General features: G+C 39.6%; 1 protein-coding gene across 1 annotated transcript in view; it reads right to left on the bottom strand.

The window, feature by feature from the left end:
* The window catches only part of Smu1 (Smu1 spliceosomal factor), a 77073-nt gene extending 64162 nt beyond the window's left edge, over positions 1-12911 (bottom strand). Inside the window, exon 1 of the mRNA XM_076204519.1 lies at positions 12755-12911. Within this exon, the coding sequence (XP_076060634.1) occupies positions 12755-12780 (26 nt within the window). The 5' untranslated portion in view covers positions 12781-12911. The remainder of the gene's footprint in view (positions 1-12754) is intronic.
* Between the last annotated feature and the right edge of the window lie 511 nt (positions 12912-13422).

Here is a 13422-nt window from a genome sequence, read left to right as displayed (position 1 = left end):
CAATAGAAAAATAATAATTTTGTAAATTATAATACATCAACATAATATATGTTATTCTTGGCAGAAATCAATAACAGAAAATGTTGCTAAAAGCTATATACAGGTTGTTGTCGACTTACGACCGAGTTCGGTTCCGACAGACAGGTCGTAAGTTGATCTGGTCACAAGTCGGTCTATATATATATAGTATATATTACCCTTTATATAATATATATATATATTGTATATTTAGCATACTGAAATAATCTTAGCATCTTTGAACTATGTTGTATAGTATTTTTAACCTTTTTATAATTTCATCTGATTTTCTTTGGGAAACGTAGCCTAGGCCTAAGCATATTGAATAAAATCCTATCATCTTTGACCTATGATATTTAATACTGTATTTGTTAACCTTTGTATTATTTTACCATCAGACTTTCTTTAGGAAACGTATGCATACTGAATAAAATCTTATTATCTTTGAGATACTTTGTTTAATATTCATTAACTTTTTATAATTTTCGTTAGGAAACGTATCCTAGGCCTACGCATACTGAATAAAGTCCTGTCATCTTTGACCTACAAATCCTTTTTTGTTGGTTACATTAAAATCATTGAAAAGCAAAATTAGGAAAAAAATATTTCGAAACACATTCTTTTTGTTTACGTACTGTACCGAAAATATTGTTATCGACAACGGACTAGGCATAAACAAAGTTTACTGTTACATTTTATTAATTGCAAAACATAAAAATACAAAATGCTGTGCCGAACATTTTGTCATCGACAACAGACTAGGCATAAAAAAATAGTTACATTTTATTAATTGCAAAACATAAAAATACAAAATGTAAGGCAAAATTAGGATTTTTTTTTATTTCAACAAAACACATTCTTTTCGTTTAAGTACTGTACCGAACATATTGTTATCAACAACAAACTAGCCTAGGCATAAAAAGTTTGTTATATTTTATTAATTGCAAAACATACAAAAATACAAAATGCAATGCAAAATTAGGAAACATTTTACTTCAAACAAACAAAATGAAAGAATATTTAGCTGGCTGGGATGCTGACGCTGCCGGCAGCCTGCGAAAACTATCGTACTCGCGTTTCGCAGCGTGCGGAGTAATGTACTGCACTGCCAGGCATAACATTGCAATTCTATTACTCTATTAAATGTTAGATATTATTGCACCGTCTCGTGGTCGTAAAGTCGATCAGTCGTAAGTCGCACAGGTCGTAAGTCGACGACTACCTGTACAAATAAGCGTAGCTGCTTGGACTGCTTGAGACACCATCTTAGTTTTGGTAGATGCAGAGGTAGAAGAAATTAAACTACGACATTCATCTATTCTAGCCTAACCTAACCTGCATTTAGTAATGCAGTACCTGTAATTCTAGAGGTCATCAGGGTCATCATCATCATTGTCATCTTCAACCTCCAAATCTATCAAAACAAAGATGGTGTCTAAAGGAGTCGATGCAACTTATTTTGATTGTTTGAAACTTTTAGCAATGTTTTCTGTTACTGATTTCTGCTAAGAAAAATATTTATTACATTCATGTATTATAATTTACAAATTTAATATTTAATTTTCTAATGCTATATCATCTAGGTGTGCACCTCTAAAAACAATACCAAAGCAAATACACCACCAAACAAAGCTATGATCATAGGATTGAGATGCCATGTTGTCTGTCCAGTCCTACTAAAAGCAAGTACACTACCAAATGAAGCTTTGGCCATAGGATCTGGAATATGCCCTAAGCACTTCCATCAGTACCTCGAACAGTACATATTTTTAAAACAGTGCTATGGATCTGAGTTTCAAGCATTTCTTAAAGCTATGCAACTCCTGTACATCCCACAATCTGATCAGATACCAAAATTGGCTGTCAACGTCCTTAACAATGACAACAACATCCCAGATGACCTATAGAATTACAGTTATTGCATTATTAGTTGCAGGTTAGGTTAGGTAGGTTAAGTTATAATAGACAAATTTATCATTTCTTCGCCCACTGCATCCATCAAAATAAAGATGGCATCTCAAGCAGCCCCAGCAGCTGTTTGTGAGTGTATTGCATTTAGCAACCGTTTCTGTTATTGATTTCAGAAAAAAAAAAAAAAAAAAAAAAAAAAAAAAAATTTATATTACGTGAATGTATTATAAGTTAAAAATTAACATCTAATTTTCTTTTGCTTTATCACGTAGGTGTGCACTTCCGAAAATTTACCCAAAAAACCTTGTTAAAAGCAAATACACAACTGAACAGAGCTGCAGTGATAGGTTTGAGTTTGTGTTGTCTGTCCAGTCCTGTCATTGTCAGTTTGACGATGGCAATGGCTACCTTATGCAAACATAAGTGATATATCAATATAATATATTGAATATCAATTATGTAAATTAAAATACATAAATCTTGGCAGAAAACAATAACTAAAAAGGGTAATTTTTTCAGAAGTACACACCTACTCAATATAGCATTAGAATATTAAATACTCATTTTGTAAATTATATCATGATAAACATTTTGCTTGGTGGAAATCAATACAGTAAGTCCTCATTATACAGTACATGTGTTCCTGAAAACTTTACCGCAAATTGAAATCACCGTATACCGAACCCATTATAACATGTAATAATAGGATATGTGTTCCAGCACGTCGAAAGTCATCCCTACAGACATGAAAACAGTCACATAAGAAAATTTAAGTACTGCGCAAAAGAAATAAACGGAAAATGTTTTTATCTACCTTTCACTCGCCACGTATCCTATCAGATATGTCCCTCCTGAGGCTAAGGGACACTAGGAATCTCAGCCCTTACTCATCTTTTGCTGAGTGGGCAGACGAAGATGAGGGTGAGGTAGGAGGCTGAAAACCCTCTACAGATGCGTTGCATTCTCCCCCGCTTTTTATAGCCTCACGATTCTTCAACACCATCCAGACTGTCGACTGGGCAGACGTACCTTCTCCCTGCTCTTTCCTCTTCAAAATATCTAATTTTACCTCTAATGTCAGACTACTCCTCTTTCGCTTTGCCTTTTCAACTCCAGCAGTGTCTGCAGAATGTTCTGTGGCCATTATGGGTGCGTCACTGTGCGTTGTGATAATAATAGTCACATAAAACACACCATAAGGATTTAACTTGTGTTCAAAAGGAAACATGGGAAGAAACTGATTGTTATGGTGGCCACATGGCGTGGTGGCGCTATGGTATGGTGTAAACAAAACACAAGCGGATATCGTATCTGTGAACTTTTCTTACCATAAATAGAATCGAGGGTAGTAATTACCAAATACCTTAACTGTGAATTTACCGGATAAAGAATTACCATATAAGGAGGACTCACTGTAACAGGAAAATTTGCTAAAAGCCATACACTAACAAATGGAGCCACAACTGTTTGAAATATAATCTTTGTCTTGATAGATGCTGAGGTCAAAGAAATTGAAGTATGATAAATTCATCTAACCTAGCCTAACCTGCATTTAGTAATGTGGTACCTGTCATTCTAGAGGTCATCAGGCTTGTTACTGTTATTATGGATTAGGCATCCACTTGGACTGTGGGGTGTGGGAGTTTAATAGCTTGAAGAAAAGCATGAAGCTCAGCTCTGTAGCACTGTTTTAACCAGACTTAGGTAAAGTGGGGTCAGACTCCATGCTTTTTTGTTTTTTACTTTTACAAAGGATTACAAAGATTACAAAGGCGGAGCATGCCAACAGGAGACCTTTTGGTCCATATCTAGGTCGGATGCAAAAAAAAATCATAATAATAATAAAATAATAAATAAAAACTATAATAATGTAAATAACAAATAAAATACATAAATAAATCTATAGGTATAGTTAAATAATAAACAAACAGGTAAATAGTAAATAATAATAAATTGACATATAACTAATAATAAATGAAAATCAAACAGACAACTGATAACAAAACAAAAAATATAAAATAAATTATAATCATTACAGCATCTTGCTTAGGTGTTTATCTAAATGATTCTTAAAGCTTCGAACTGAACTACATTGCACTACCTGTGCAGGAAGTTTGTTCCATTCATTAACTACACGGTTGGCAAAGTTGTTTCTACCTACTTCCAAATTCAATTTATTTCCCGACAGTTTGAGACCATTGTTTCTTGTCTGATTCTCATTCAATGTGAAAATTTTTTCACTTTTGATGTTGTCAATTGCCTTTAGAATCTTAAAGACCTGTATCAAGTCACCTCTGAGTCTACGCTTTTTTAGGGAAAACAGATTCATATGTTTAGTCGATTTTCGTATGATTTATCTTTGATATTTGGAATCAGTTTTGTGGCTCGCCGTTGTACTTTTTCCAGTCTGTCAATGTCTTTAATGAGATTCGGTGACCATATGGGAACAGCATATAGATATGTTCTCCCATATACCTTCACTAGAATCAGTACAGAGAAGAATGACCATAATGATACATGGACTTGGAAATTTGCCTTACAAAGAGGCTTAGGCACCTAAACTTACACTCTCTGGAAAGACGCAGAGTGCGGGGTAATCTAATAGAAGTGTTCAAGTGGATCAAAGGCTATAACAAGGGTGATGCAAACAAGGTCATCATAATAAAACAACAGGGCAGGACTTGCAGTAATGGGTATAAACTGGACAAATTTAGATTTAAGAAGGAAATAGGCAAGAATTGGTTTCCTAATAGGGTGGTCGATGAATGGAATAAACTCAGCAACCATGTAGTAAGCGCTGAAACTATCAGTTGTTTTAAAAAACGATTAGACAACTTTATGGATGGGGACGACAGGTGGTGATGGATTTGGAGCTGCCTAGTGTAGGCCTTATGGTCTCTTGCAGTCTCCTTTATTCTTATGTTCTTCTTGATGAGTGGAGTAGTTTAAGGGGGTGATAGGGTCATTCCTGAATCTTGCTTTATATAAGCTTTATAGAGCTTTTGGGTCCATCAGAAACCACTTCACTTTAGGTGTGAGTAGCGTGGGGTTTGTCAGACCCCACTTTACCTGAGGTTTTTTCATGTCATATAAATGTTTTATCATTTATACTTGAGTAAATAATAATTTCGTCTTTTTTATTATTTTTTATGACTAATATGTTGAATTTCATTCAGCTTTGTTTTAATTTTGTTTGTTTTCGATGGTGATGGTATCATTTGGAATGCGTCGTAATTGTGTTCACTAGGGAATCATAGTTTCATGTTCATCATCATTTTGTTTTGTTTTTTAATCTGTTTGTTGTTATTCTGGGTAACCATTGCCTACACTGCAAAAGACCAGTGTGTCAGGAACATTCAACCCCCATCTGCAATGACTGCAATTAGATTCTTCAGTATCACAAAGTCAAAATAATTACCTGATTTTTTTTCTTCAGATTTTATGGTTTATGAAACATTTATTATTCATTTCTTGTGGCTCTGGTTTTCCTAAGATAGTTGGGACATTGGTCTCTACAAAATGATGATGACCAACCGCTTCACGTTACCTGTTTTCAGTCAAGTACACTCTAAATCAGCAATACCTTATTTTTCATCATTTTTTTTTGTAATTTTCATTAAAAAAATTATCACAGGGTTAGGTCTGTGTCAGTGGTAGCGTTGAAGCAGCGTTCAAACAGAGCATGTGTGTACAGCTTCTTGAAATTAGAAATGACTTGCTGGTCCATCGGTTGCAGAATGGAATTGGTGTTTGGAGGCAGGACTTTAATTGTGATGAAATCCAGGTCTTGGGGAAGATAAGCCTGCATGTTGAGGGGATGTGCTGGGCATTATCCAGCAGCAGGAGGCACTTCAGTGGCAGTCCATTCCCCTGCAGAAACTTCTTGATCTCAGGGCCACATGCCCCTTTAAGCCACTCCTGGCGTGCAGCTGTCAGGTTGCCAACGCCTTCGGGTTGGAATGCCACATCACTGGAAGTCTACTCTTCAGGACATTGCCCCTCTTGAATGCTCATGGCATCTCCGAATGATACACTACAAGCGGTGTGATCTTGCAGTCACCGCTCGCATTAGCACACAACATCACTGTAAGCCTGACTTTCATAGGCTTATGCCCCGGCAAAGCTTTCTCCTCAGCAGTAATGTAGGTGCTGTTGGGCATCCTCTTCCAAAAGACCCCTATTTCATCACAATTAAGTACCTACTGTGGCAGGTAACTCTAACAATGCACCAGCTCCTCAAACTCCTTGACAAACGCCTCAGCTGCATCCATGTCTGCACTTGCCGCCTCACCATGCCATGTCACTCTGTGAATGCCCGTACATTGCCAAAACTTCACAAACCACCCCATACTGGCTGTAAAGGGCACTGAAGGTGGTATAAGCTGGCCACTGGTACCAGCCTGTTGCCGCTGCAGATCGGCATACATTTGGTGAGCCCTTGAACAGATCATTTCCTTACTCAAGTTGTCACTCTTATACTGCTTCTTCTGTATCCACACAAGCAATAACTTTTCCATCTCGTCCAACAATGCTGGCCTCTTATGTGTGCTCATATACCTTATACCCTTAGACACATTAGCTAACAGGATTCTATCTTTATTTCAAAGAATGGTTCTTATTAGTTGACTCAGGCATACCAAACTCTCTCACCAGCTTACACACACATAAACCTTGAGCAGCTTTGGCAACCACTTCCCTCTTTTTCCCGATTGTGATGCTGGTTTTCTTATGGGCACCAGCTTCAGTATGACTTCTCACTTGTTTTGGAGGCATTTTAAAAGCACAAACAGTACAATACCAAAGGGTAGGCACCGAAAGAAGGCCCAGTCATGCACACAACAAACAAAGATGGCGGGAGGAGACACAACACAGTGCATGAATGGTGATGTCAGCAAGATGGTGGCATGGGATTTGATTTTCCGTGCAGTAATGGACACCAATATGCCTGCATAAAATAGAAATTTTCCACGTAAATAGCAAAAAGATCTTCCCCATAATTTGAATGTGTAAATAGAATTTCAGGTACATAAGGGCATGCATAAATAGAGGTAACACTGTATATGGGTGTCTTAGATTTTTACTCAAAAAAGCTAATTTGCAACAGCTAATATCCAATTCTACATTTAAATCAGTGATTTTTTTGTTTTTAAAGAACTGGGCATACACTTGCAGAACAGCAAGACAATTTGATATATCATGCACATGCACTAAACGCTACAAGCAATCAAACTGACGCGTACTCATTCAAACGAACGGCAAAAAATGGCAGTGTAAACATTACATCCACAAGGGTGGCATCGCCCACAGAGTCATGCGTACTTATCTAAATTGGAAACTTAATGGTTGCCATGAAAAGGCAAATTTGGTATGATGGAGATGTCTCACATTCTTTTTGACATGCTCAGGTGATTTACTGATCCATAAAACCCATGTATTCCAAATTTCAATAAAACTGGACCAGTGGTTTAGAGTTTATATGTATTTCTTTACCAAAATCTTTAAAAATTACCACCCTTAATTCTCACACTTTGTTGAAGTTGAGTCTAGCCAAAAATTTGGGATAAAAAAATAAATAAATTGAATCTCACTTATTTTTCAAGTTATATAAATAAAAAATTAAAAAGTGTTTTGTTTCTAGTGAAATTGTCTATCATTGCAATAAACGGTAAATCTTTAGTTTCAACCATGGGAGGAATATAGCAATAGAAAATTAAATATTAATTTTGTAAATTAAAATGTATCAACGTAATATGCAATTTTGTGTGCGGAAATGAAAATAAAAATACCTTGCTACAAACTAAATATGCTAATGAACGAAGTCGATAGCATAGGATCAGGACGCCATGTTTGTTATGGTAGGTGCCGACGTCGAAGAAATGAAAGGATGATAATTTCATCTAAGGTAAGGTAAACTAAACTAAACTAACCTAACCTGTATATCTTTAGTTTCGACCATGGGAGGAATATAGCAATAGAAAATTAAATATTAATTTGTATACTCCGCAAGCTGAGAGAGTGGTTGAAAACCCCGCCAATGTCTCTCACGATGGCGACAACGAGGACGAGCCGGATGACTTCTAATTTGCAGGTAATGATTTATTAAACACATTGCTCCCACTTCCACCAACACATACAAGCGTAGAAAACGGAGACTCGCTAATCCTAAAGGACATCACAACATCCCAACAACCACAGCACACCACACAACAACACAAATCAACTGATCAAACCCCTAACCTCCCCACTGGGACTAGGCCCGAGACTACAGAGAAAGGGCAAGTAACTAGTGACATTGATCATGCCAACTCGGTTAAAGAGCCTCACCACGCCGAGACAATTCCCGAGGCTAAGGCCCTCGACGCCACCAGCACAGGGGCGGTCGCCACTAAGACAGGGGAGACCCATAACCCTGTCCAAAACAATGCGACGAAGGTACCCCACCCTACCGGGGCAATCCCCAAGGCTAAGGTTTCGGATGCCAAGACGAAACAAGCCCCTGCCCCCACCCAACCCCCTCAGGCAAACCCACCTACTAGTCAAAGTCCAGACAATCCCTCCCAGAACGGGGCTAGGCCCAAGGACCAAGGCAAGGACACCCCTATCTGCAGATACTATAAAAAGGGAAGATGCAGACATGGCAACTCGGGCAAGGAATGCAACTACAGACACCCCAAGCCATGCCACAAGCTTTTGACGCATGGTACTAGGGATGATCGTGGTTGCAAATTAGGAAGGGACAAATGCCCTCAGTTCCACCCACTCATGTGCAAGAACTCTGTAAGGCATGGCACATGTTGAGTCAAGTCTTGCGAATTCACACATGTCAAAGGGACGTGGAAACCAAATGACGCCAAAACCCAAGTCGCACAAACAAACACCAACACCAAAAAACCTGGCAACCTTGGGAGCACCCCAGGAAATACCAGACACAAGGCAGCATCAGGGACACCCACAGGCCCCCCCTCAAACACAAGCACAAACGCTCACTCACCTTTTTTAGAGTTAGCGACAGCTCTACAGACCACCATGAATACGCTAACCAAAGCTGTAGAGACCCAGGGCTTAATAGTATCCCTGATGCAAGGGAGTCACAGGAACTGGCCACCATTCCAGGCCCATCCGGCATTCCCCTGGGCACCCGTTGTTCACACCAACTAGAGTCCATACTAATGGGTAACATACAGGGCCTCTACCCAAAAAGCAACAAAAGCAAAGTCTCCTTCCTGAAGGAACTAACGCTAGAAGAGGACCCAATGTTTATTGCCCTCACGGAGACTCACCTGGCTACCAACGTGAAAGACTCTGAGATAGGAATAACCAACTACACCCTATATAGAGCTGATAGAGAGGGACGAAGCCATGGTGGTGTAATGGTCTACCTCAGGCACGATCTAGCTGCCCACACCAAGACACTATTATCCCACTCAAACGGGGTGATAGAACTCCTAGTCTTACACATCACCAACATAAATCTAATAATTGTAAACTGCTACCGCCCACCTCAGTGCAATCTCGAAAGCTTCTCAAAAGCTTTGGAAAAACTGAACGAAGTGCTAGAGACCACCCTACATGCCATGACAGATGTCATCATCTGTGGTGATTTTAACTTCCCCTATATATGCTGGCCTGATGGTAGATCCAGTGGGGGCACTCTAGAAGATCAAGCCCAAGCAAAACTCCTTCTAGAGATCGCCGATAAACTGTTCCTAAACCAGCACATAATGGAGCCGACTAGAAGGAACAACATATTGGACCTCTTTTTTACCAATAATCAAGAGTCGGTCAGCAATTGCAGGTCAGAGAAAACAATCTTCTCTGACCACAATATAGTTTACATCAACACAACTTATATCAAAAGTAAGACACCGCAGGATTCCATGACTCCTCCGAACATGACACCTTTCGCCAGCTTCAACTTCTTCAGTCAAAAGGTAGACTGGGATCAATTACAACAAGACCTCAGGAAGATAGACTGGAAACTGGAACTGCAGGGATCTGATCCCAACACACTATTGAGGATTCTGCTGGAGATGTGCACTGCTTATGTGCCAAGGAAAAGCAACAAAAAGGATCGCAGATACTCCATCCCGCGAGACAGAAAAATCCTTATGCGAAAACGTGCCAACCTCAACCTAAAACTCGTTAACAATACCAATGAGACCCAAAGGCTCATAATCTCCTCAAAAATAGAGGACATAGAGCAGAAAATTAAACACTCACACGAGGAGCAGAGAAGAACAGAGGAACCCCAAGCTATAGAAAACATAAGGCACAACCCGAAATTCTTCTACAGCTACTGTAAGAAGTTCCTCAAAACCAAGTCACAGATTGGGCCCCTAGTGACAGAACAAGGCACTATAACAGATGCCCCAAAGGAAACCTGCCAGATACTGGCACACCAATATAACAGTGTGTTCAGCATACCTAAGACACAGAAGGAAATCCTTGATCCCACAACCTTCTTCAACCAGACGCCCAAGAACCTGAACCAGCTTACCAACATTCGAGTGACTGAACAGGACATCAAAAAGGCGATAAAGGAGCTTAGGAGTAACTCGGCAGCAGGACCAGACGGTGTACCAGCAATCCTACTCCTAAAATGCTGCGAGGTCTTGGCAGCTCCAATACATATGTTGTGGCTAGCCTCCTTTGACAAAGGAGAGATCCCGGCACTGCTCAAACAAGCCATCATAAGCCCAATATATAAAGGAGGAGACCGGACCTTGCCAAAAAATTATCGACCTGTCGCCCTTACATCACATATTGTCAAAGTAATTGAGAAATGTGTAAGGGACAAGCTGTTCACTTACCTTGAGGTGAATAACCTCATCAAAGAGAATCAACATGGCTTCAGGAAAGGTCGATCATGCCTTTCAAACCTACTGGCACACTATGACTGGCTACTACGGAACCTGTCGGAGGGGAGAAATGTTGACGTAGTATTCCTAGATTTTGCTAAAGCCTTCGACAAGGTGGACCATGGTGTCCTCCTCCATAAGGCAAGGGATCTAGGAATCTCGGGGAAGCTAGGAGTCTGGCTCTTCAACTTTCTGACAGACCGTACACAAGCAGTCGCAGTCGATGGTGTGAAGTCAACCGAATCCAAGGTAATAAGCGGAGTACCACAAGGATCTGTGCTTGGCCCCCTCCTATTCCTTGTCCATATGAATGACATAAATAGTAGGGTGGACTCAACCCTCCTGTCTTTTGCCGATGACACCCACATCAGCCATGCTGTGCGAGAAAGTGGGGATGTGCAACATCTACAAGACGATCTCAACTCAGTTTATGCATGGGCCAACAACAGCAACATGCAATTCAACGATGAGAAGTTCAAGGTCTTGAGATATGGCACAAATCAAGGCATTAAAGACGACACTGAGCTGCACACGGAGAGAGGTATGAAAATCACACCAAAAGCCCATGTGAAAAGCCTGGGCATTCACTTAAGTGATGATGCCACTTTCCAACACCACATCATGCACTCAGTAAATAGAGCAAGAGGGATGGCCAGCTGGGTCCTAAGGACCTTCTCCTCAAGAGAGGTTCAAGTGATGCTTACCCTCTGGAAGTCGCTTATCCAACCGATACTGGACTATTGTAGCCAACTCTGGTCACCACACAAACGCGGAGACATCCAGATGCTTGAAGCTGTCCAACGGAACTACACCAGGTGTATCAAAGGGATGCAAGATCTCAACTATTGGGATCGCCTGGGAGCACTAGGCCTATACTCTCAACAGAGGAGGAGAGAAAGATACAGGGCCATTTACACATGGAAAATCCTTGAGGGACTTGTTCCGGACCCCACGCCCTCTACAATCAAGCCATACCACAGTATAAGGCATGGGCGTAAATGTGAGAGACAAACTCTCCCATCAAGAGCCCCGGTGAGGATTAAGACCCTACTGGCAACCAGCCTAGGCCATGAGGGTCCAAAAATCTTCAACGCCCTCCCAAAGGAGGTGAGAGAGAAAACTAAATGCTCGGTGGACAGCTTCAAACATGCACTGGACAGGTTCCTGCGGAAGGTGCCAGACGAGCCTCCAGTGCCAGGCTACACTGCCATAAGTAGGTTCTCTCAAAACACACTACCAGACCAACTGACCCTCGCAAGGAAGGACAACAGGACTGGCAGCAGCAGTAGTCCACTACGGCTGTGAGGATCGACCTCAGAACTTCACTAAGTAAACTAAGTAAGTAAGTAAACTAAGTAAACACAGGTTAGGTTAGGTTAGTTTAGTTTAGTTCACCTTAGACGAATTTATCCTTTCATTTCTTCAACATCGGCATCTACCATAACAAACATGGCATACCATTCGTCGTACACGGCTTCCTTGCTAAAGAAATCTGTTTTAGCAGCTTTTTTGTTTTTCATTTCCGCACACAAAATTGGATATTACGTTGATACATTTTAATTGACAAAATTAATATTTAATTTTCTATTGCTATATTCCTCCCATGGTCGAAACTAGATTTACCCAATAAACAATAACAAGTTTTTTTTCTTCTTTTTTTGTGCCCATACCCAGTATTTGCCATTCTTGGGACCAGATAACCAATTCACTTAGATCTTGTAATGCTGAATATACATACTTATGAACTAAGGGATATACACAGAAGCCCTAGTGTTTTTATTTCAAGATATAACTATTCAACTCCATCTTTATTAAAAATTACAATTGTACGGAGGCATTGGGTAATTGGGGAGAACGCCTTAGAACTTCTGATTGAATAATAATAAAAGGTTTTCACAGACCTTAACTTAGCATCCTTTACATTCACATCCACAAGGCTGTCTTAAACTAAACATATTCATACTTACTCCGCTGACTCAATTTCTATAGACATTGTTAGTGTGTTTTCATTCCTTCCCTGTTTGAAGTGTATAAAACAAGGTTTGTTTACTCCCGTGGAAGCGTGCTAATTATCGACATTAAAGTTCTATGAACAAAAAATAATATGATAAATTTTGAATGAACGTTTGCTATTTTCAATTATCTAAATATTCATAAATTACTTTTTTTAATCTGTTACAAATTGAAAAGAGAAGAACAAGGAATTGCACAAGTGATTTAAGAGATAAACAAGATAATTCAAGGTCCGACTGAATTAGTTTTCTCTAAAATAGGAATAAGAAGAAAACAAAAATATATGGGAAAACAACACAAGTCTTATTTTACACACACACACACACACACACACACAAATATAAAGAAAATAGAAAGAATCCAAAGAGCAGCTACAAAAATGGCACCTGCACTTGCAAACCTATCATACGAAGAGAGATTGGCTAAACTGGAGTTACCGACACTGGAGCAAAGAAGAGAGAGAGGTGACCTATTGACCATCTACAGAATCATGAAAGGCACAGAGGTACTCGATAGTGAGAACTTACTTAACTGGGACAAAAGAAACACAAGAGGACATGGAAAGAAAATAAAAAAACATAGCTATAGAAGAGAACTGAAGAAAAACAGTTTTCCTCATAGA

The sequence above is a fragment of the Oratosquilla oratoria genome, chromosome 2 (assembly GCF_046742065.1).
Source record: "Oratosquilla oratoria isolate Oo_2021 chromosome 2, ASM4674206v1, whole genome shotgun sequence".
In the NCBI taxonomy this organism is placed as follows: Eukaryota; Metazoa; Arthropoda; class Malacostraca; order Stomatopoda; family Squillidae; genus Oratosquilla; species Oratosquilla oratoria.
This window is presented reverse-complemented; position numbering and strand designations above follow the sequence as displayed.